The 25,128-nt window shown below is 45.6% G+C and overlaps 1 protein-coding gene across 2 annotated transcripts; it reads right to left on the bottom strand.

The window, feature by feature from the left end:
* Positions 1–4,622: 4,622 nt before the first annotated feature.
* On the bottom strand, positions 4,623–24,688 carry SCNN1D (sodium channel epithelial 1 subunit delta). Of its 2 annotated transcripts, XM_077837162.1 has the most exons (13): positions 24,569–24,688; positions 20,091–20,416; positions 17,463–17,718; positions 16,168–16,361; positions 12,500–12,603; positions 12,122–12,285; positions 10,818–10,916; positions 10,156–10,273; positions 9,265–9,343; positions 8,730–8,787; positions 7,728–7,783; positions 7,016–7,091; positions 4,623–5,958 (listed from the first exon to the last, which is right to left on the bottom strand). In XM_077837162.1, exons 2-13 carry the CDS (start codon positions 20,405–20,407, stop codon positions 5,545–5,547), a joined length of 1,935 nt encoding a protein of 644 aa, XP_077693288.1. In that variant the 5' UTR covers positions 20,408–20,416; positions 24,569–24,688; the 3' UTR covers positions 4,623–5,544. The 2 variants fall into 2 exon arrangements, with proteins under 2 accessions (XP_077693288.1, XP_077693289.1); XM_077837163.1 differs by lacking the exon at positions 7,016–7,091 and having other exon boundaries at positions 5,899–5,958.
* Positions 24,689–25,128: the final 440 nt, after the last annotated feature.

Below are 25,128 nucleotides of genomic sequence, written 5' to 3'. Positions count from 1 at the left end.
TGACAGGGCTTGGACCCAAGTCACAGGGAGACTTGGGCTCTGACCAACCCCCCCACAGCAGGGCTCTAGAACCTGGCTCCCAAGTGCTTGTGTAACCCACACACCTTCTGGGTGTGGTGTCCTGTCCCCTCTAGTGGCACCGAGACCCCTTAGAGATGAATGAGTCTGCTACAGACTTAGCTAAGGGCCATGTGGCTTTTAGCTTATGTGGTAGAGGCTCATGCATTTCGCACCAGAGGTCCCAGATTTGATTCTGCCCATTGAGGTCTGTCAGCGTTACACTTGCTGACTCGAGCTGGACAGAGTTGTGTGTGGACGGAAGGTGGGTTCAGGCTCAGATCTGAGTCAGAGCCCAGGCTTAGTGTGCAGTGTAGACATACCCCAAGAGGAGCCAAACACCTGATGCTTCAGGAGAACTCGGTGAACAGCTCCCTGTGCTTGAAATTCACTATTTATCACATAGCCTGTTTCCAGCTGACATGTAATGGACAAAGGAACTCCGCGTGGGGCGGATAGTCTGATGATGATATCAGAGGTGTGTAAACATGACTGATTTCTCAACTACAGCTGATTGAGAGAACATTCTGTAATGAAGTGGCAGCTGCTTAGTCCTACGGTAGGTCGCACCTTATAGACGGCTGCTGTGGGCTGTTCTTTGGATGGCATACAGGTGATGCAAACATTCACCCACCCTTGGGTTTACACTGTTTTTAAAACATTTTTTTAAAATTCTCTTCAAGGCTGTGGGGTGAATTTGGTGCTTGCGAAATTCGATATCAAAATTCTCACCTTTACAGCACCGCCCAGAGCCAAGCAAAATTCTACCACACTGCCCCATATGTATCCCTGCACCACCAGCCTCCTATTCCAGTCCTGGGCCTCCACTCACACCACACTGCCAATGACCCTCAAGTCTGCCTGCGGCAACCCCGCCATTCCCACATCCTCCAATTTAGCACTGCCAATATACCTCTCTCCTGATCTGCAACACACTGCTCCACTCAGACTCAGATACAGCTCTGCCAGGGCAACTGCATTCTGAACTGCAACACCCCTGGCTATTCCAGTTTTGAACACACACATGTAACAAAGAGTTAAGCTAATGTGTCTCTGTCCTGACTTGCAACTTTCCTGTTATTCCAGCATTGAGCCAGAAAACAGGGCATTGCAACCCTTACCTGCATTTATCTATTGTAGTCCTGGCTCCTCCTTGAGCAGAGACTGCTGATTACTGCCTATTATATTTGTAAAACTCTGCAGTCATTTTTTACACTGGGACTAGGACCAAACCACTCAACAAATTTTCACTTCTAATCTAATCCAGGATCCAAATCAGGGACCCCAGACGGGAAAAGCCAGTGCATGAACCTACTGTTCCCACACAACCCCTGTACATAGGCTTGGGAGAATTCAGTATTTTTATATAATTTTGCCCAAATTTTATCATGTTAAATTTCAACAGTTGTGCAAAATTCTGCATTTTAAGCTTTTTTTCTTCAACTTTTACCTATTTAAATGTTCTCAGTTGTGGGAAATGATGGAGGGAGGCAGACAATTGCGGATGAGACAGTAACTCAGGGATAACCGGTTTCAGAGTAGCAGCGATAAAGTGAGCTGTAGCTCACGAAAGCTTATGCTCAAATAAATTTGTTAGTCTCTAAGGTGCCACAAGTCCTCCTTTTCTTTTTTCAAGGATAACAGATGAGATTCAAAAAGGCAAAGCTGTCTCACCCTTAACACACAAATTGTCAACATATTAAACTGTGCAAGGTCAATATCCTTAATTCAAACTCTAAGAAGTTCTCAAGCAGCATTTGTCTTACTTTGCCCAGCTGTAACTTTTGATTATTATCAATAGACATATTTTTGTTGGCTTGTGGGTGTACCGTGAAATCGACATTTACCAATAAAAAATACCCTGAATCCTTCCAAGCCTCGCTCTATAGGGTTAGGAGTTCACATTAATGGACAGTAATGTACTTCCATATCTATTGTAAATAATATTGGCATTGACACAAGATTTTATATGTCAATGTTCTGTACAAACAGTAACTAATTAATCCTCCCAGCATCCCGGTGAGGCAACTAGAGGTTCATTTTCCCCATTCTTACAGACTGAGGGAAATGATGACACAGCGTGATTAAGCAACTTGCCACCCAGTGGGGGAATGTCAGAACCCCGGAGCTCCTGATGCCCCGTCCTCCATTCAAGTTATTGCTAGGTTCTAGCCGAGCCACTGGCTCACGCTGCTCTTCAGTGCTCGAGTTAATTATTAGAGGGGGCCCTCCCAACTAACAGCTGGGATCCAAACACCCTTGACTGGATCTGAACCTGGTGGCTTGGGGCCATCTTTAGTTATTTCAAAGCCCCAGGATCCCATCACAGAAGCTGAGGTCACAGCCAGGGCTTTCTTGTTCACTGCAGAGCCTCCCGGGTTGTGGCTTCCCAAGGACTGAGGCATCTGCTCTGCCTCATGGTCCACCAAAGTCTGGGCTTAGCAGCCTGGGTTTTCCACAGCGGGTAGGGTACATAAGAGTATCATGTGATGCTATATAATGCCAGGGCAATGGTAGCAGACACACGATACAGACACATATTCCAATATCCTCTGCAGTTTGCCGGATTCTGGATGCATTGGGCAGTTCTGCTTAGGAGTCTCCTTTCTTCCTCTCCTCTCACAGCAACCCTTCTCTGGCTCAGCGGGCCAGCTGCACACGAACAGTGCAAGTCGCATCTCTCCAGGCCCAGCTCAGCACGCTGCCTCTGCAGTGCTCTCTGCCCTTGGCAACCTGGCAAGTAAACTCAGCAGACCCTATAGAGCGGGATTTCCAAATGCACCACCTGTTTGGTTAGCCGAGAGAGGGGTGTGCTCTACTGGACTGAGAGGAGCCGGGGTTCTGTGCCTAGATCTCACACTGATTTGCTGGATAGCCTCGGCCAATTCACTTAAACCCCCGGCCTCTCTTTCCCCACCGGTAAAACACAGATAATGACCTTACCCTGCCCTCTCCAGGGTGTCGGGAGGATTAACCAGACACTGTTTGCACAGTGCTAGCATTGGTATTAAGAAGCGCCATTGTGTATGCTGCAGTGGACATCAATCTGAGGATTAGAAAGGTCTGTGGGTCACAGTCATTAGGAAGGACAGTCAGGTGTTTGTGCTTAGATTTTCCTTTGGTGCATTAGACCTGCTCCTGGAGCAAGGGACCTGCAGGTATTGCTAACACCATCATCTGTGCCACTAAAGGAAGAGGAAGATACCTACGGCTGGTATATACAGTGTGTATATGTTATGAACTGTCACGACACCTCCAAATCGAGGCATTCCTCTGCCCTGCTGCAGAGGGCAGCTGCCATTTTGGGCCTGTGTAAATGAAAGGGAGGGGTAGCTCCCTTTTATGGACACCCAGCCAGCCAGTTAGCTATAAAATCCCTCTTGGTAGTTGTTCTCTACTTACTTTACCTGTAAAGGGTTAAAAAGTCTCCCTGCATAGGTAAAAGGAAGGGAGTGGGCACCTGACCAAAAGAGGACAATGGAAAGGCTAGAACTTTTTAAAATTGGGAAAAATCTTCCCCTTTGTGTGTCTGTTGTTCTCGCGGAGAAACAGCGACAGGGCTGAAACTATGCTTTAAGGAGCTTGGGGCCAGGTATGAAAAATCATCTGACTCATACCTAGAAACTACTCACTTGAAACCCCCAGATATGTCAGTAGATCAGGAAATGTCTAGGAAGACGTGATTCGGTTTATTTCTTTTTATTTCTTTATGGCTTGTGGACTCCTCTGTGCTAACCCCAAATGCTTTTGTTTTGCTTGTAACCTTTAAGCTGGACCTCAAGATTTTTTGTGAATGGGTTTTTTAAATCTAGCAATAGCCTGAGTTTTCAAATGTATTTTCTTTCTTTTTGTTTTCAATAAAATTTACCGTTTTTAAGAACAGGATCGGAGTTTGTGTCCTAAGAGGTTTGTGCACGTGTTTAATTAGTTGGTGGCAACAGCTGATTTCCTTTGTTTTCTTTCTCAGCTCTTCCCCAGAGAAGGGGTGAAAGAGCTTGAGGGTACCTCACAGGAAGGAATTCCCAAGAGTGCCTTCCTGGGTTCTCAAAGGGGTCTTTATTCTTGGGTGCTGGCAGCATCTACCCATCCGAGGTTAGAGAAAAGCTGTCACCTTGGGAGTTTTAGAATCCTTGCGGGCCCCCACCTTCTGCACTCAAAGTGCCAGAGTGGGGAATCAGCCTTGACAGGGCCCTAATGCCACCAGCTGCGGAGGAGAGGCACACACTGTGCTCTCTCTGTGGATGCTCCTTGTTGATGGAAAAACATAACATCCTGCCATTTTCTGGGGTAGGTCCGGGGAGTGGTGCTGCAGGGAGTGAGCACCAAGATTTTCAAATGGTATCTAGGCACCGATAGAGGCAGATAGGGGCTTAAATACATTTACAAATGTGGTCCGAAGTGCCTGGATCAGGCCCTAACATTTCAGGGGAGGATATAGATGCATTTACAGAAGCGTCAGTGAAACCAGGAAAATTTACAAGGCGTTTTCAGTTTTACTTCAGAGGTAGGGGAAGATGAAACACTGATTGAAGGCACAAGGTGGTCACAGTCTGAATCCAGAGCATTTTATTTATTTAAAAAGTTACAAAACACATCAGTGCAAGACTCATTATTTCCTTGTTAATTCTCGTTTTCAGTAGAAATCAAGGCTAACAACTGGAGCTCAATGAAATATAGTCTTCCAAACATCAACGTTAAAAATAAGTCTCTATATTCCTTTGTATAGACACATAAATTACTGTCAAATATTAACATTAAGATTGTATAGATCTCTTGATAATATAAACATGCTGCAGCAAAAATGCAGTGTGTTTTAAAGTTCTAAGCAACTCAGACACCAGTTATGAGAAAAAATGTTATTCCCTCATTTGTCCCAACCCCTCTCAATAAAATTGAACTCCGCATGAAAGAATCTAGGTTCAGCACAATTGTGGCCCTACCAGGGATTCCCGTGTATCATGCTCACGGTGAAACAGCAGTATACTAAGAAGAGAAGCGCTGCCTTGGAAATGAGGTTAGGATTACAGCAGCCTCGTGTTATCCCATCCTTTGCTCTCCCAGACTGGTGTTAACTGATAGAGCATATGCTTGTAAAATGTTGATTGGAGACGTTTTATTTATGGGTAGGTTAACTTTTAACTTGAGTACAGTTATGAAATGCTGATGGGCCTGTCTGAAGCCAGGAGATGTCCAGTCAGATCTGGTTTCCTCAGGAGAGTTCAATCTAGAAGTTATGATAGGCTTTTATGAGGACTGGGCAACTGCCAGGGACACTATAATATAGTCCAGAGAAAACCACTTTTGAATTCCATCAGGGCATTGCACAATTCCTGAGACCATTGTGCAGGTCAGATACCTAGATGCCACCAGAGAAGTAGCAGACAGAAATGCCGACTGCATGTGGTGTGTCTGTGAGCTCCTAAAGTTATGTCTGTGGAATACATCCCATAATCTTTACATATGTCTCTCTGTTCTGCACACACAGGATTAGCTGTTTAGGTCCATCTCTACACTATGATCCTTGATATGCCAGAATCCATTAAGCACAACATCTGGGTTCAGTTCTGGTGTCGGGGTCTTGTTACAAATCGAGTGGAAAGATAGGTCGCCATTCTTGGTTTTGGCTATGGCCCCAACATTGTGGCTAGTCTGGGTGGAATTCCAATCTGCAGCAAGGTCCTCATGTACGGCTCTATAATTCTCTAGGGTCAAACTTACGCTGGAGATGGCAAGGGGTTGGGCCATCTCCAGCGTCTTCTTTGCCTTGAACCGTCGATAGCAGAATATGAGAGACAAGACCGTTATATCCAAGAGCAACTCAAACATTTCAACCACGGACAACACTGAGGACCCAAACCACAGACTCCACTGACTTCCCATGTTGGACAAGAGAAGATTCACCTGTGAACGGGACATATAAGGATTGAATGGTTATATTGACAGGATACATGGTGCAGCTCATGAAATATGAACTTATTGCATTTCCCCAGCCGGTGAATTAGCTAGGGGTGGGACAACTCAGCACTTCATGTGTTCTCTAGCTCTAAATCTTGGCTCCTGAGAGTTTTCTTTAATTTGGGGGGAAGATAGAGAAAGAGATTATTTGATTTTCCTTTAATTAGAAGTTTAGTTGCTTCGTGCAGTTCATGCCAAACACATAGGTACCAAATCAACAACTCCAGGGAATGAAATCCAAAGGGCAAATACAGCACTGTCAGCAGAGATGCAGGCTTCCCGAGTTGCACTGTCATTTTTTTTTCTGGAGGGAGTCCCCGGATGTGGGGCTGGATGGAGAACACGAACCCATGTTACCTGGGATGAAGCACCAGCAGACGCTAAGAGGTTCCACTCTCTGCCAACCCAGGTCAGCTTCAGACCAGTGAGCTGGAGGTTGAAGACTCCGCCCCTGATTACTGATCACCTTGGTTCGCTGCAGCACTTTGCTTTTAATCCTAATGTTTTCCAAAACTTTTCCAAACGCAGTGGGAGTTGTGACACCCAACGCTCTGCACGGTTCTTTCCCCCAGACAATTAAACCTATTGCAATGCCTGTGCCTGCCCTCACTGCAAACCCTTCAGCCTGGATCCTGAAAGTCCATGCACAAGGCACAGCAGGGTGTGACAGATTTTTCCACCCCAGGCTGAGTGCATGGCAACATCTGCTCTGTGTCATACCAATTCCTTGGTAGCAAAAGCCTTATTAAACAAGAGTTTCCCTATAAAGATTAATCTCAGGGTAGATGTTGGCAAGGGACAAAGTTAGTGTGGCACTGTGTATTGGATAATATCTTGTGATTTTATTTAACCCTACGCTTCAGGACATAATCTGATCCCATGTTAGGCTCAGGAAGGAAATTCTCCCCATCTGTTTGCATCTTCCCTCAGAAGCATCAGATGTTGGCCATTATGAGAGTCAGGAATGAAGACTAAAGCAATGAGCTGATCCAGTACAACTTACTGTGTACACCGGAGATTCATCCATAGACTGGTAGCTCAATTGCTGGTAGAAGATATTCACCTTGGCGATGTCTCTCCTTCAATAGAGAATGGGGGACATCAGAGCTAGGTTCCCTACATGGCATTCCACTGAGTCTATGTTTTGCTTCCAAGTCTGATTTTTTTTTTAAACAGAGAAACCCTACAAGTAGGCCTTTAAACTGGGCCAAAGGGTGTCTACCAACAGATTTAAATGGCTAAATAAAAGGAGGATAAAAAGCCTGATTCAAACCCCAGTCAAATCAGTGGGAGTCTTTCCAATCAATTTCAGTGGGCTTTGGAGCATGTCCAGAAAGCCTGACAATGCAATGTTTTGTTGCTAAACCATTTGTCTGTGTAACTGAGATGTCAGAGTGAATCCCGCTATCACTGAGGTCGTCGTGCTAATGGTCTGGCTGGCAGGCTGCAGCCCACGGGTTCTGGGGACAAGGTCTGCTCTACATTGGCATAGTTGTTTCCTTTGTATGCTGTAAGTCTGTAGAACTGTCTGAAGGGAAGTGAAGGAAACTTCACCACCTGACGCATTTAACACAAGGAAAGGTAGTGAAGGGGGGAGAAGGAATGTCCTCATAGGTCTTTTTCCATCTTTGACTTCTACAATTCCATGAGGACAAATAGTTCAGGTACCTCTGGGTGAAAAAATCATGCTCCCATACCTTCTCTTGGTGACTAACCTGTTGTTGGTAGAATTATATCCCTTCTGCCGACTCAGAATCTGGTGGATCCAGTCCTGCAACACAGTATTGCTATATTACTGGCATGTTGCTGCTTGGAACAGGCACCGGGTAACCACCGTTGTCATTTTTATGCTTCAGGTTCAGTAATTTTCCATATTCCTTCTGCCTTGTTGGGGTAGCCACTGCGCTTCCCTCTTGGGGCATACTGAACATAAGGCAGATTTCACCTCTGATAACACGACTATTGTTAGATCCCAAAAGAGATCTGGCAGGACGTTTGAAGGCATGGGATTTAAATATAGTGATCACCATTACAAACAAGCCAACAGCACAGGAGTATCACAGATCATTGCCCCCTCTAAGGACAGGGAAATAGCCACATGGGAGTATCTCAGATATGTGTGGACAGCGTTCTTAGAGAGCAACAATTCAACTAATTGAGTCTTTCGAAAACACATGTATATCAACTATTGTGTAATGCATTTGTACCTACATATGCCTCTATTTCACATACACTTATCACCAGGAGATATGTCTCTAATGGCTGGTTGACGTTAGATCATGAGAAATAGGAAGACGCCATCTATACACATCACAAAATCTGAGCATCTCACAAACAGTAATGAATTTACCACCACAATACCCCTGTGAGTTAGACTATCATTAACCCCATTTTATAGGGCCCTGAGGCACAGCGAGGTTTAGTGATGTGTCCAAGATCACACAAGGAGTCTGTAGCGGAACTGGAATTGAATCTAGACCTCTTGAGCCCCAGTAGAGTTCCCTAACTACAAGACAATCTACCCAAACACATTGGCCATTTTGGATTATTGCAATCCCAATTTTTTGTCTTGCCCTTCCACCAGAGCTCTCAATATCTCCCAGGTCCTGATGCAAGGATCTGCAGAACCCACTTATATCCTTGACTCTAACAACCTACATAGTAAATATGGCAAACATTTCCAAAGACGGTGTATCCATATTCACTCTGTACTCTACCTCAGACTTTGTCGATGGCCATTTTGCGGTCCCTGCAGACATTTTGTACCACGACTCCCTGGGAAGGCACAGGGGAAATTACAGTCACTACGATATAAACGTGAAGGTGTACAAGCACAGTTAACTCTTTCGCCACATGCGGTTTTGGTGGCTTGTACTTGACACTCCCAGGACATGAGCAAGTGCTTGCTTATGTACACCATAATGCAGGGACTTGTGTTTCCCCGCAGTATCGGCAGCATCTCTCATGGCAGGCTTGCCAGGCCCCTGTCTCTTACTGCACTAAGGCTTGATCCTGCACAGTGCTGCGTGCTCTCAACTCCAGCTGATGCCAGTAAGTGCTGGGGGCCCTCACTTGACAGGAGATACAGGCCTGGACTTGGCTCAGATCATGAGTGACAGTCTCTGATTCTAGAGATAGCACAGAGTACACAGGACAAGCCACGGCGTCTACATGCCTCTAAGCTGAGCTAGCTACACCCTCATCAGAATCCTTCCCCCCCTTGCAAGTTTGGCCCCTGCAGCAGTGACTCACCAGCAGGGTTTGGGACACTTGGCGAAGCAGCTGAGATGGTGATCGGCCAGCCTGTCGTACAGCTGATAGAAGCAGTGGCCTGGAGGAGGAGATGGGAAGGAACAGACTCAGACAGCTCCTCCAGGAAATGTGCTGTCCCAACTCCAGGATGGTCTGGCACCCCACATTCTCTCGGCAAGGAGGGAGAGTGCGCTGCTCTGTCCTACCCCCATTTACGAATGGCTGCAGATGGCTCGGTTAATTTCCTGCCTGAGTGACAGGGTCTCCCTCCACTGGGGGCTTAGACTTTAATTTGAAGATGACTGCAAGAGTTACTTGGACAGACATCAACCAGAGAAAGGAGAAAGAGACTGATTGTCCTTCTATGAATGGAAACTGCCATAGACAACCCTTATTACTTGGTAAAACAGCTTGGTTGAGGTTTGGCTTTGTACTTTTTTGTTTTGCGCTGCTAATCTCTGGGGAAGGTGATGCTTAATGGCATTAGGATACTTAAACAGCCTGCCATCCATGTACAGCTGGAGCTGCCGTTGGGCCCTACAGGGATTCGGCACAAGAATAGGTGGCAGGATAGAGCCCTTTAGTCTCTTTGGGAAGGAGACCACCCCCTCCCCCCCAGAACCTGTTGAAAGATAGACAAATGTCAGCTAAAGCCCCAGACTAGAACTAAACTCTTCCCCACCTCCATTTGTAATTTAAGCAGCAACATTTGTGACAAAAGGCCGGTGAATTATCTCATTGGGCTGCCAATTACCAGCTGATTCTAGGCAGCATCAGTCCACATACGTGGTAGTCCAGCAATAATCTGAGAAGCCCTCTATTTAAAATCCAGTCCTAGCAAGAGCTCTTCCTACCAGGCCAGGCCTGAGATTGCATGCCTTGCGCCCTTACCCCATGCAGGATGCTTGTTGTAGTTACAGTATTCGGCACCAGGAGGCAGTGGGTAGTAATAGTATCCACAGCCGCATCTTTCAACCATTTTGTCCTGGAAGCAGGAATGCAAACAAGCCTGAAAAAACAGAACCCTGGATAAGTCTGAGGTCCTTTGGGTCCTAAACTTTGCCCGCTAACAGCGTGCGATTGCTGGAGAAGAGCTGCAGCTCTTCGCCTTGCACGAATACCCAGCGTATTACCATGGCCGGATGGGCCGAAAGGGTTTCAAATACATTCACCCCGTGGGTGTGCTCTTGAGACATGTGCAGGGCCCATAACAAATATTGCAGACTTCCAACGGATGGGGGTTTAACAAACATGATAACCACACAACCTATTTGAGGGCACAAGAATAGCCACAGTGGAACAGACCAGCAGTCCATCTAGCTCAGTATCCGGCCTCCAGTGCACTGCTGCCAGGAGGTGACAACTCCAGTGTCCTGGGTACCACCTCCACCACTCGATAAAAGAAGTTGTCATGTCCCACAGTGTGCAAGCTACTTCTGGAAATCGTCATGTCCCAAGGTGTGCAACCTACTGCACTGCCAGCCTCTAACTCATTGCTTTGTCAAGCAAGGTTTGAACGGTGCTACAAGTCCAACCATCTGCTCGGACAGTACCTGCAGTGTGTAGGAACTGTTGTACAGGAGTTTTACATCCACATCTTCTCCGTCAACCGTGCATTTTCCATAATTCCCACCCAAGCGTTGCACCTCGTCCTGTGGACACAGAAAAGAGGCGTATACAATTATGGAGCGTTAATACGGAGCAGCAAATGCAGCTGCCACTTTGCACAGAATAGTGCAGAATAACTCCCGGTCCCTGCCCTGATGAGCTTCAAACCTAACATACACAAGACAGAAAGCAAAGCAAGCGTTCAGGTAAAGCAGGGCGTGGAGCAGGGGTAAGCAATTATTTGTCATCAAGGTCCAAATTTCTTGGTCAAGGTCCAGATTCCAGAGAAAATACTACAAAACCGATACATAATAATAAAGACGTCAATAAAAAGATTCCACTGTCCATTCAAAAGCATCTGGTGATCCGGATTTGGGCCGCAGTCTGCCTATTGACTACCCCGGGCATGGAGGGATCGGTGATCAGTAGACCGGGGATTCCAGGGAGGAGTGAGTTTGAAGAAGGAGAGCAGAGGGGTGTTCCAAGTGCAGGTGTGAAGCTAAGGGCAGAAGACAAAGGGAGCAGCAAGGAGAAAGAACTGGGTGGAGCAGAGGGCATGAGAGGGGAGGAGGAGGAGAGCATAAGACCGGAGGTGTAGCTGAGACACGACTGCCATTCAAGGTGAAGGTGGGGAGCTACCCTCTCACACGCTGAGGCCAGGTGGCGGGATTCCTTTTCTCTGCTGGGCCAGCGCACATCATGGGTTATCACACTTCTCAGCCTTGCCGTTTTGCCGTGGGTTACCAGCGGCTGCGGGCTCAGAGACAACTCATAGCTCGATCTCGGTCTGAGACGCAGCAGGGAAAGCAGAGGCAGCCCCAGCTCCACTGACAGGACATCACAGCCGAGGGGGGGATGAAAATGGTTTCTTCTTCTTCCCATCCCCTCTAGCACATTTTGTGTCAGTGATGTGCATTTCTAATATGGCTCTCGTTTATTATGTCATCAAGTGGGGGACCCTCCCATCCCACAGGCTGAACTGCCAAAGGGAAGCAAATGGCCGCATACCCTGATTCAGAAGGTTTGGCTACAAAACTGATACTTTGCCCTCCCCATAGTAACTTCCACCTGACACTCTCAAAACACCTAACAAACATGAACGGAAGAGTCAGGCCTAGAACCCAGGAGTCCTAGCACTCGGTCCTATGCTCCAACCGAAAGGCCGTCCTTCCCCTCGGGCCCACCCAGCACCAGCCGAAAAGGAAACGGCATGGAGGAGAAATGGTGACGCTGAACCCGGCCCGCCCACCTGTCTGATTCCAATGCTAGTTGCGATCCCCGGTCTGATGTCGAACCACTCGTGCTCGAGGAACGGCGTCTGATTGTGGTTGTGGATCATCACTTGCACGCCTGCCACTGTAGACAACAGCGGGAGGCGATCGTTCTGCTCCACTTTCAGGATCAGGGACAGTCCTGGAGAAACAAGGAAAGGAAAAACATCTCTTTAAACTGCAAATCAGTAGGGCAAGTCCTAGGAAGTGATGTCATCTCTTACATCCCCAGTGTGTCTGTCAGTGTTGGAAGGTAATGTACTATGGGGCGAGCATCGTTAGAGGTGTTTACAAACAGGATGTGTGTTGTGGTATTTGCTTTGTCTCCTTCCCCTGGCGCTGGCCAAATAACATACCATAGGAAATTCCAGGTTTTGTTGCTTTCCAGAAGACGTCTGTCCCCTTGCTGTTGAAAGTGTAGCAGCTTCCATAGACCTGGTGGTGAAAGTGAATGTAGTCGCTGGAACAAAAGAGTTCAAATATGATTAGTTATGGATGAACCTCCCCGCCACGTTAGTATTGTAATGTGGCAGCGGGATCCCATTGTGCCAGAGATTGCACAAACATAGTATGAAAAGAAAGGCCCTGCCCCAAAGAGTTTACAATCTAAGAAGAGCTACAGTCTCCTAACACGCTCTTCCTCTGATACTTTCATACAACAAAAAAACAAAACAATAAACTAATTAGCAGCTAGCCAACAGATAGCTACCAAGTAACAGGCACACGTCAATCCCCATCTTATGCTTAACTAGCTCAGTGTTGTTTACACTAATAACAACTAATCAAATATATTTGTACTTATATAATGCTTGCCATCTGAGGATCTTCACAAACCTGGGAAAGCATTATCTCCATTATACAGACAGGAAAACCAAGGCATGGAGTGATTAACGGAATAGCAAGTGAGCGTTAAAGGCGGGAGTAGAACCAGGAGTTCTGACTGCCTTTTTCCTGCTGTAACCACTGTCTCCAAGGTCCAGAGTGCAGGTTAGGCACTTTTAGCTCAAATTTAAAGCAAGGATTTGGCTTCTCCAACCTCCCTCCTTCATTTCTCTTGTGCTGTAATAGTGCATCAGGTGATGGGACCCCACACAATGCCTTGAACACCAGTGCCAGTCAGACTCAGATCTCACACCCTGTAACTTTACAAGACATATTTTTCATATACACAAAGAAGTTGGAGGTGGACTGCCTCTGTTAATTTCATCTCTCTTATTGCCTGGGACCTAATTCAGGTCAATGTATTAACTCCAAGACTGAATTTAGCCCTTGAGACCTCCAGTGATTTATTGGGTACACAAGACTTTCTCTGACAGCACGTAGGCAAACATTTCCTTGCTGGGTTTTCTTGTAGGAGCATTTAATATGTTTTATTGTTAGGACACAACTGGACCCAAGCATATGCTGGCATCTAGAGCTTTGGCTATGCAAAGGGAACAGCCAGTTCAGCAGCACTTTAATTATAGAGACTGCAATGAGCTGCAAAGGGCATGGTGATAACCCTGCATAGCTCCTTCAGCGTCACAGAGTTTATGGCAGGAATGGACAATTAGCTCCTGCAGTCTGACCTCCTGTCTATCATAGGCCATTACATTTCACTCAGATAGCCCTGTACTGAGCCAAATGACTGTAGTCTCCTGAGGACTCAAATGTCTTGGTCTAAGTAAACTGTGTGCCACAGGCAAAGGACAAGAGCAACCAAGGTGCCCTAATTAATGCCCTAGCAGGGAATTGCTTAGGGAAATACATCCAGATGATCCCAGCAGGTGAAGCACACCCCACGCTGTGGATGAAGGGTGGAAGGCCTTCTGCTGAGGCATCCCTTTGTCAACAGGGAGCTGGTGAGTTGGTTTCCAATAACCAATATCCTCCTCAATTTGGTCTCATTCAGTTACAGTAGGCTGCCCTGTATGTGTAACTACACAAGAGCGGGCTTGGTGGTGTGGCAGAAGTGTCAGCTTCTGAATCATAGAATCATAGACTATCAGGGTTGGAAGGGACCTCAGGAGATCATCTAGTCCAACCCCTGCTCAAAGCAGGACCAATCCCCAATTTTTGCCCCCGATTCCTAAATGGCCCCCTCTAACTCACAATCCTGGGTTTAGCAGGCCAATGCTCAAACCACTGAGTTATCCCTCCCCCCCGAAGGGCAGGACTCTCCAGAGCAAAGCCAACGGAGCAACAATCGGCACACCTGATGTTGTGGCAATTATCCTCATACTCCCCTGGCCACTGGAGAAGTTTAGTTAGGTTAGATCATTCATAAGGAGCTGTCTGTTTGCAGTTCAGACGTCTGTCTCTCAGGGAGGCAGTGCGGGCTGCTGGTAACACCCCAGAACTGACATTCAGGAGACTGCGGTTCTTTTCATGACAGCCATCACCTTGCAAGGTGATCTTGGCCAAGTCAGTTCACCTCTCTGTGCTCACTTTCCCCCTCTGTAAAGCAGGGACAATAGTCCCTTCCCACCTTTGGAAAGCACTTTGAAAGCCTTGCAATGGATGGTACTATATGTAAAGCACAAAGTATTATTACTAGACAACAGCCAGTGCCACAGAGGCCTTTGTTCAAAGCTGTTCGTTGCCCTACAGAAATAAACCTGGATAAATACTTTACCCTAAGAGTTGGGGCTCGTTTGTTTCAGGTGCTTGTTTGCAGCTGACTGGTAGGGGATTTGTTTCCCTAGCTCCGACCAGAGAGTTGGTACTTTCCATGCTCTGGGATTTACCACTCCAGTGGTCTGTTCAGCAACTGCAGTACAAATAACTATTCATCTGAGAACTGTCCTATTCCAAGGGGTGGGGGTGGGGACATATTGGTAAATCGGAGTCCCCCAGTATGCACTCAAAGCAGGTCCCAATCAAAAAGATGAATTTCCAATATTTAATAACAGCAACAACATGTGCCATTTCTGCAGCTCTTGCTACAGGGTGGCAGACGAGAGGCCCTTGCACAGGGCTCTTCTGTTGAGGTATCCTATCCCTTAGCCATGCATGAAGGTACAGTGGAATTCCACTAGCTCCTGCTGGGTTGATCAAGGGGGTTAGGAGCCTTTGCCAGGGGCAGAAGAAACTCTGAACTATGACAGAGAAGGTTCTGCCAGGAAAACTCCAGGATGAGCCAAACTTGGGAGAAAACTCAAGCCAAGGTTGATATTTTGGTTGTTATGAATTATCAATAAAGCCAACCCTGGACTATACCCGGAGGGTCAGATGCTCAGCTGGGGTGAACTGTCATAGCTCCATTCAAGTCAAGCTGTATCAGTTTGCTCCATCTGAAGATCTGTCCCAAAGATCCGTGCATTATTAGAGCAAAGAGGCAACTCCCACTGCTTACCAGTGTCTATTAGCCATTCACTCCCCTAGCCTCAAAAACCCCTCTGCGAGGCAGGTGTGTATTGGTATCCCCGCTAATAAATGGAGGTACAGAGAAGTTAAGTGACTTGCCCAAAGATCACATAGCAAGGTGGTGGACAAGTTGGGAATAGAAGCCAGGAACTGGCTCCCAACCCTGTGCTCCAGCCACTAGACCAGTTAAACTATGAGACAGTCCACTGCTCTAACCAATAGACCAATTATCTATCATCCTGAGAAAAGATTACACCTTTTATTTTAATTATGTGAAACGTCTCTAGTCAAATCAGCCTCCATATCCTTCCTCCCTAGTGAGGTTCTTACTCATGATAGGAGCTGGCTGATCACACATGCATCAAAGCAGCTGATTCCTCTAGTTAATGCCAACAGGTATGCCAGGCAGAAGTGTCAGCAAGGCATTAAATCAACTTCAAAGAGAACAAGCAGCTACTGTTTCTCGTGGGGTTGGTGAGGGGAGAGGAGAGGAAACCGTCCTCTTTAGTTTGACCTCTAACAAGGGCTCTCACGTTTAGTCCAACTGCCCATAATGAGAGGTGCTGAACTTCCTCCACTCAGCTTTCTCCTCGCAAGCTCTGGCATAATTCCAAGGTGGATGAGAACAGATACCTTTGTCCTTTGCTAACCCACAATTACCCCCTTGGCAGGTATTTACCTCTTTCTGCAGGGCTCCCCGTCATACTGGCAAGAGTAGACCAAATTTTGTATATGCTCTTCATGAGAAGAAATGTTGATTATAACGGGTAGCTGGGACATGATATTCATATAGTGAAACCTGTACCACTCTTGAATGGTGTCTACCCCAGATGAGTAGGCCTTGTAGAAACAATTCCCACCTGTAGCATTGCACTGGGGAGAAAAGAAAAGGAGAGAGGCAATCAAAGCCCACATACAGGAGCAGCCCAAGGGACTCCGGCTATAGAAGATACAAGATGGTGTCGTTAAGAGCAATGGAGGTGAGGTGCGAGGCGAATTTCTGTCCTGGCAGTAGGTGAGCTGTGGTGGCAGTCTAATGTTTGGGGAGTGAGAATACAGCTCAGTCACACAAGACCGTGTTAAACTTGTCCCCAGGAATCTTGCTGGAGTCACCCCTTGAACAGGAGAAGGAAGAGAAGCGTTGTTTTTCAATTATCTTGGCAGAAGAAAGGGTGAAGTTCGTGGAGGCACTCTTACAACCAGTGAATTTTGGGCCAAACTCTGAAGTGCTCTCCCTTCTTACTGAGTCCTTAGCCAGGGGAACACTCACTGTCGGTAATGAACATCAGCCTAAGTAAGGACCTCAAGATATGGCATGGTGATAATAAAGAAGTCAAAATAAAGTTGTTTGGGCATCTCACGATTTGTCAGCTTCACTTCCTCCTTGGTTTTGAATTCCATGTCTACTCTATCCCCATGTTATAGATGAAGAAACTGAGGCACAGTGAGATTAACTGACTTTTCCAAGGTCACAGATCTATTCTATCTATGTGTTGAGTTGATCACATCCAACTGCCAGATCTAACTGTCCATCTACTGCATTTTTAACACACCCATTCTCTCTCCCCTTCCCTGTACACACACACATGTACAGTTGTTTGTTCTCTCATTTCTGGTATTGCTGGAAGGATCTTGCAAAAACACGGACTATGAAAGGCTGCAAAAAACCGTGGCATGTAACCCAGTTACTAGCTAATTCTACAAACTCTATCTATTGACATTCCTTGAATGCTGGTTTTTGTTGAGGAACCTCTATTATCCCCTCTCTCTACAAGAGCCTCAGAAGTTGGATAACATGTAAAGGATTATGGTAGGGCTGGGATCTCCCCAGATATCCTCAGACCCTTCATTAGGCTTTATGGTTTAAATGCATCTATGTTGTATTTAATCTTTTGCACAGAACAGGTTCAGTTTAACTTGTTGCATGGGTTGGATGGATTCCTTAACAAGCAGCAGTAGCTTGGTTACACTTACCAATTTAAAGCCCACTTTGAAATGTTTCTTCCTGGACCCAGTATCAGGTTCCTTCAGCATCACCAATGAAATGTGGGGGTTCACTTGGAAGCTGGAGCTGTTCAGATTGACAGACCCTCCCTTTCGCAAGTCCTTCATGCGGATACCCTTTTTATAATGGGAGGAAAAGCTTGAAGTTTTGTAGCCATACAAATTAGCTATTGCTTCCTCTGCCATTTGGTCCAACTGGGCAAGTTTCTCACTGACTAAGTCAAACCTATAGGAGACAGAAATAATAGGAGTGTATAATTATCTATTTGCACACACACGTGGTTTCAATCCTTGGCATCTCTGCTGGAAAAGCCAGTCATGGTGGTGAGTAGAATACATCCAAAATGTTCAGACATTATGACAGATATGGCAATTTCCTGCAATATCTTTACAAATCCTTACTGTATTAAGTTTAATTATCTTAATGCAAAGTTTATGTATTATTCTGGGCTGGGATTGTATATAGCTTCCCTTGGGGAAGAGGTGATGTAAGACCTGGATGGTCCATATAGTCAAAGGACTATATGAAACAATGTGCCAGACAAGAATAGACTTTTGGGACAATCCATGTGAAGCAGATTTTCTGGGAAATATCCATGGGGAGGCGAATGCAAAATTCCCCACCTCCGGTTATGCAAAATCCAGCCATTTGAAAGTATACCCTGAAGAGTAGGCCTTTGTCAGCTGATCACCTGTCACATGAGGACAAGATCAAAGGCCCAGGCTGTATAAACGAAAGACTGAGCTATTCATGGCTGTTCTGGTTCTGAATCTGAGACAGTTGTAAACTTGTAACCATGGGGAAAACCAAGCTGTGGATTTCGAAGGGCTAATACCTACCAGAGCCCAAGTCTGGAGTTGAGGTGACCTCTGGTAAGCTTATTTGCATGTGTTCTTTTATTGTTTTTAGTATGTTTTCTCTGTAATGCTTTCACCTTAAGAATAAAGGTGCTTAATTATAAAGAGCTGGATGGTGATTTGTAACAGCTGGCAATTACAGCTGTTCATAGACTTTAAAGAGAAAACAAAGCCCGGACACTGGCCTGTTTCAGCCGTCTGGCTTGCTGGGAATATCACAGCATAAGCCGGGAACTGTGCAGCCTGGAAAAACCCTGATCAGGAGGGAAAGAGTCGCAGGTCTCTGCACAAGAGAGGTGATGGCTGAGGATCTGTGAGCCTAGAGTGGGTGCTCTGTGTGGACCACAGAGCGGGAAATACAGATGGAACTGTGACAGAGATGTTGCTATCAGTGGCTGAATTTCCAAATCTTAGCCCTCAGATTGAATGTTCTATTTGCAACAATCCTGCTCTTGGCTGCACAAACAGGCATTTCTGCAAGCAAGTTAGGTAAGTGCTGCAGGCAAATTAGGTAATTTCACATTACATAATTTGAATTTAATTGAATGAATATTTGGCCCTGAAAGTCTGGGCTCCAGTCTGGCATGTGAACAGTCCCAGGGATGTCAATAGGACTATCCCTACAGAGGTTCCCACATACATAAGTGGCCTTGCAGGAGCAGGTTTTAGCTAGCAATTAGATATCACTTAGTGTCCAGCAGCAGTGATCTGTTGATTAGATACGAAGGATGTTACAGTACCTACATATTTCAGGGCAAAAATACTTCTACCGGTACAGAAAATCAATTAGTGAAGTCAAAGCAGCCCCAGGGACCCAGCTCCTCTACTCCTGAATCTGGACTTAAAGTAAATAAGTTTCTATGCACCACCCTTCATGACAAACTAAGGTCTGACTCCAAATCCACATCGAAAATAAAGTTGTTGCAACCAAATTCAATCCGGGGTTCAATCCCCACCCACATCTGCACTGATAAAGTTTTCCCATCCTTGGATTAAACTTGGATTTATGCTGGAAATGGCCCACCTTGATTACCATGCACATTGTAAGGAGAGTGGTCAGTTTGGATGAGCTATTGCCAGCAGGAGAGTGAGTTTGTGTGTGTGGTGGGGGAGGGGGGGGTGAGAAAACCTGGATTTGTGCTGGAAATGGCCCACCTTGATTTTCATACACATTGTGAGGAGAGTGGTCACTTTGGATAAGCTATTACCAGCAGGAGAGTGAGTTTGTGTGTGTGGTTTTTGGAGGGGGGTGGGGGGGGGTGAGAAAACCTGGATTTGTGCTGGAAATGGCCCACCTTGATTATCATACACATTTTAAAGAGAGTGGTCACTTTGGATGGGCTATTACCAGCAGGAGAGTGAGTTTGTGGGGGGGGGGGGGGGGCGGAGGGTGAGAAAACCTGGATTTGTGCTGGAAATGGCCCAACTTGATGATCACTTTAGATAAGCTATTACCAGCAGGAGAGTGGGGTGGGAGGAGGTATTGTTTCATGGTCTCTGTGTATATAATGTCTTCTGCAGTTTCCACAGTATGCATCCGATGAAGTGAGCTGTAGCTCACGAAAGCTCATGCTCAAATAAATTGGTTAGTCTCTAAGGTGCCACAAGTCCTCCTTTTCTTTCTGCGAATACAGACTAACACGGCTGCTACTCTGAAACCTTTTCCCATCCTAACTCAATCAAGGTCCAACCCCAAATCTGTGACGAAACCATGGCAGCCCTCCCCAAATGCTGCTTTACCTGTACGGGTCCAGATTGCAGAGAGTAATGGCTGGAAACATCTTGGGCTCGGAGTGCACAGACATGGTCATGATGACGGGATAGGTCCAGTATTGGCTGAAGAGAAGAGCGAACTGCCAATAAAGCATCCCGAAGCTGGCAAGGAAGAGCAGGGTCCAGAATGCCGTCTTCATCCGGTTGCTGCTTGAGCACACGAGGCGGATAGTCCCATGGATGGTCGTGTTCTTGCAGAAGAACTCAAACATGTCCTTGAAGGAGCTGTAGAACTCAATGAGGCCTTCGTCCCCCATCTCCTCATTCACCCACTCTTGCTCCATCCTCTAAGTCTGTTTTAATTCAAAAAGAAAACAAAAGGTTCTTGTCAGCCCATAAGAACCAACAGGTGCAGGCTAGCTCCCCCTCTCTCCATACCATGCAGAGAATGGGTTTCACCACTGCCACATAGGTGAAAGGGCTTGGCACTCACACAAGGAACACCCAAAGTTCTCTTTGTCCCCAGAACTTGGACTCTGGGAACTACTTAGCTGAGAGGTCGAGTGTTCTGGGGAGTACCACGCAAATGAATAAAAACCCAGGTGGTCTCAGCTGGATACTGACATTCCCGCGAGGACATTGGGAACTGTTGCAAAGCTCTCGGGAGGGGAGTGTGCAAATACGTCTGGTGCTGCAGACAGAACCAAACGAGAACTTTCCCTCTTTCTCAGTAAAACTCAGGCCTCCGATATACACTAAGCAATGTTAACACTAAAGGGTGGGGACAATCCCCGTTGTCCCAATACATATTAGAGGGTCAGGGATTAAGCCTGACGTGCCATGCACATCGATGGAGCGATATAAATAAATGAATAATAATTAATACAAGCATTGAGGCATTGGGTGGTTTAAGGTCACACATGACCTTGACCTTGCTCAATTCTCATGCTTTGTATTATTCTGGAAGTGGTGCTGAGCTGGTCCCCTGAAGAATTAGCAGTGGGAAGAGGCCTGCCCCAGCGAATGACTTTGGATGTGTTAGCAGAGGACTGGGTGGTATCTTCCCCGCCCCCCACACTGTTTCTTTTTTAAAAAACATTTTAAAGTGAATAGAATGCTGGTGAATGGTCCCGGAGAACAACACACTCCGTTTATACACAGGCCAGGGACAGCGTGGCTCCCCCCAGACCTGAAGACACCACTCCCAGTGGGAAGAGAGAAAGTTTGGTCTCCAGGTCTGATTCAGTCCTCGGTTTCGCTGCTGAGATTGCCAACGCAGGGCCCAGTCAGGGCTAGCTGCGGCAGTAGCTTCTGACCATTCATTGGAACTTATTCCATGCAAGCCACCAAATCACCACTAAATGGAAGCAACTTTTGATCCCTACTATCAAAGGCTGGATTTGAACTTGTGATTTGCAGCCCATTATCAATCCCCTAAGCCAGCCAATAGCCTATAACTCTTTTTCTGCCAAATATATTTTAAGCCCTCTCCCCCAAAAGAAACCCCGTGCCCTTTAGGATTGGCAATAGAAAAAATGGATACGGTAGGCTCTGTTTCAGCAGAACCCCGCAGTCTAGAGAAGGAAGTGAAGAAAAGCACCCGCACCTTGTACAACACCACAGAAGGAATTTCCCTCGTGAAAATGCAATTGTGCAAACTGGAATTTGGCTGAAGCACGAAGGCTAACAACCCGCTCATAACAAAAATGCCCTGGAATCTTTAAGTGTCCATAGATGGACATCAGGCTTCATGCTCATGAACGCGTCACTGATATCTCTGCTTGTAGGTGTCCTTAGTGGACACACATCCTCAGCTCTAGGTTGCTCCCCGCTGTGCAGACATGGCATTGCAGGGGACTTTGCTCCGATCCCCTCTGGGCTTTTACAGCTCCGGTGACCACTCCTGACTTCCCCTTGGGGTAATCCGTGGCCTAACCCTCCGATCAAGTAAAAGTCTAACCCCTTTTGGGGTAGCATGACTAAGTCTGAATAAAGATTCACGCAGGTCTTCCAATTAAAAGCCCTTCCATCCCCTCAGGCTTAACTAAAGCTCCCTTATTGTAGCCTACCTGTTCAGCCCCAATCCAGGGCTTCTATCCCGCAGAGACCTGTCTCCTCTGCAGTCTACAGCTGAGTTCCCTCCGTCTACTGATATAGCTTAGCTCCTCCTCCTCTGGCCAGGAGACAATTAGCTACTCACCCTCCAGGTGCTGAGCTTGATTGGTTGGGTGCTTTCCCTTGCCTTGGGGGTTAAGCCTCATTACACCCCTCCACCACTTTTCACACCAAGCTGGGGCACTGGCCTAATACCAACCTACTGGAATGAGTGCCATCTACTGAATGAACATCAGCATCACTTTCTGTAGGAGCCAGCGTCCCAACGTTACACCATCCCCTCTCGGAATCAGTATCTATTACGCTAGTAAGATAAGAGGTTGCTGGAGGTGATACTACAAGTTTCACTTTATTTAACAGAGGTTATAAATACAACCATTACAGCAATTTTGACGTTGACACACCAAGCATACAAAAATGAGGGTGGTGTTTTTATTATTATTAAAAAAGAACGGCTGGAAGCACTTTCATGTTGATCAGTCCTTCCAAGCACTACAAAAGACACTTAGAAACACATCCTTAACTGGGGTAACCGTTGCTCAGAAGTGAGGTGGTCTTAACGACATGGACCTTCACTCCAGAAGCCAGAAGGGGTTACTGCTGCCTCAAAGTACTTCAGTTGATTTCAGTAGGAATAGGAGCACACACCCCCCGCCCCAAGCAGGTCAGAGCGCACACACCTTCTGAACTGGCTTAGTTTTAGGGCAGCAGGAAAAAACAAAGAAAAATGGATCTAAGAGCCATGTCTGAACACTCTATTATTAAACAACTTTAAAGACCACCAGGTCTCTTTTTTTCCCAACTTGGATTACTTTTCCTATCTCCACAAAGCCAGTAACACAAGCCAAGTTTGACATTTCTGGCTGTCGAGGTATACAAGCAAAACACTCAATTGGTACAGAAAGGGAAACCCGAATTTTGTCATGTTTTCAAAACTCAAAAATGACTGAAATGACTTTGCTCAAACTTCCTAAACAAATTCATCGCTGGACTTAGGGCAAGCAAAAGTCTGAACGTTCCAGTTTGGAAGGAATTAATTAAAGAAAGGTCTGAGCATCTGAAAAAAGGGGTGGGCGGGATTAGCACAAAAATTGCAATTTCACCTTTAACAACATTTGCTACTGACACATACCTCGTTCTGCGTGTACCGTATATTTGTTATCTCTGCAGATATACAAGCGTACCCAACTGCCGCACGGGCAGCTAAAGAATGCTAGTGGCTACAAAGCTTTATCTATTGACGTTATTGCAGAAGGCTTAATCGTTACATGTTGCTGTTTACACTCGAATGCTTTTCAAGACAAAAATACTGCACACGACAAGACTCTAAAAATAAATCAGTATTAGCCCTGTTGTTGTGCCTTGCTACTTGTTCTGGTAACACAACGAACTTTTGCTCTTAATTTTATTGGTCCCCCTTCTCAGATTCAATCCTTTATTTCCCTGTATTTTTAAACATGATGTTTCTCCAGAATGTGGAAGAAACCCAAAGAGAAGCTGCATAGCACATTGCTAATAACATGGAATTATTTCAGTAAACACTAATTGTCGTCTAAGAAAGTCTTGCTCGTGATGGTTACTTTCAGTAAAGCAACAGTCTATTATTTGCTCAAGTGTCAGAAAATTCTCATGCATGTTATACAGTCAACTTGAGTTTAAAATACAACAGAGAAACACAGAACACACAGCAGAGACAAGAGATCATTCAAGTGCCCCTGTGTTAAACACACACTCCTTTCACATACGAAGCTATGAATATGAAACACAGGTATGAAGCTTCAGAATAATGAATTTCAGGGTTGTCACTGACAAGTTATCAAAGATTCTTACTTTGCTTTCTGAGAAATGGCTGATGATTTCATATAATTAGTTTTTAAATAGCTCAAGAAAAAACACAAATGCATGTAAAGCTATATAGGGATTATTCCATATATATATATACACACACGCTCTTAGCTGCTATGGTAATGAATGTGGTATAAGAACCTACATAGAATAGAGTTTGTTGCCTGTTGTATTTTCTTAATATTCCCAGGCTGTCTTGCCTTGTTATTAACATAGCAGTTATAGTTAGACAGAGACCTAGCAGTGTGTTTAACAAGGATGATGCAGAGCTGTCAATCTTTGCAATAGCAATCATCAAAAGCGACAAGTTGGGAAGAAGATGCCAGTTCCCAGAAGAAGTAACGTTCCTTGTAAATTAAAAAAAAATTGTACCTTGATAAGTACCCATGTATTGTCCTGACTGCCAAAATATATTAATTCAATGTTCAAACATATACCTTGAAAACATATAGTCATATATATAGATAGAGCATGGTAATATATATAGCTGTAAGTATTTCAATTATTATATGATATATTTACACATTTAAAAAACTAAGACTCACTGGCAAAGACTTCATTTCTGTATCTTGGTCATAGCTATGTCTTTGTAGAGCAGTTTTTGCAGTAGACATTAAACTGCCTTCAGCTTTGTCCTGAGCAGAAGGCAAAGCTTTCAGTTTTTCCTTTATAACTGGACATAAACTGGGAGCTGTCTGGCCTATGTAGATAAAGGTGATGACATCAAAAGGGGCTGGGACTTCTTAGGATGCAGGGACGTTGGAAATTATTCAACTCATTTTTCAAGGAATAGGGAGTGAACGAACTGGAAGAACAAGTCAACCCCCAAGGTTATACTGGGCTTAAATAAACTATACGTGTTTCTTAGGGTTACACTCATTTTTTTCAAACACATGTTTTTATAAATAGTCATTTATGTATTTGTAATAGGAGCCTAGAAAATCCCTTCCTACTCCCCACAAAGCTGAACAAAACTCTAAACAATCAATAATGTCCCACCCCCGGCATGTCCTTTTCGCCTCTCCGTTATTCTCTATGGCTTGCTTTATCACTGATTATTAAATCCATTATGGCCTTTGTGGGCCAGACCCATGGCTGTGCTTGA

The sequence above is a fragment of the Eretmochelys imbricata genome, chromosome 18, assembly GCF_965152235.1.
Source record: "Eretmochelys imbricata isolate rEreImb1 chromosome 18, rEreImb1.hap1, whole genome shotgun sequence".
In the NCBI taxonomy this organism is placed as follows: domain Eukaryota; kingdom Metazoa; phylum Chordata; order Testudines; family Cheloniidae; genus Eretmochelys; species Eretmochelys imbricata.
Note: the sequence above shows the minus strand (reverse complement) of the source record. Positions and strands in the feature narration are given on the sequence as shown.

What these genes read in the sequence shown, in the direction of transcription:
- SCNN1D (XM_077837162.1), bottom strand. Translation starts at nt 20,407, where the DNA reads ATGGAGCAAGAGTGGGTGAATGAGGAGATGGGGGACGAAGGCCTCATT. An exon ending in CAACAAGCATCCTGCATGGG is followed by an intron (nt 9,344 to 10,155) that starts GTAAGGGCGCAA and finishes CTCCTCCTCCAG; the next exon opens with GCCACTGCTTCTATCAGCTG. An exon ending in TATAATTCTACCAACAACAG is followed by an intron (nt 7,092 to 7,727) that starts GTTAGTCACCAA and finishes TCTCTATTGAAG; the next exon opens with GAGAGACATCGCCAAGGTGA.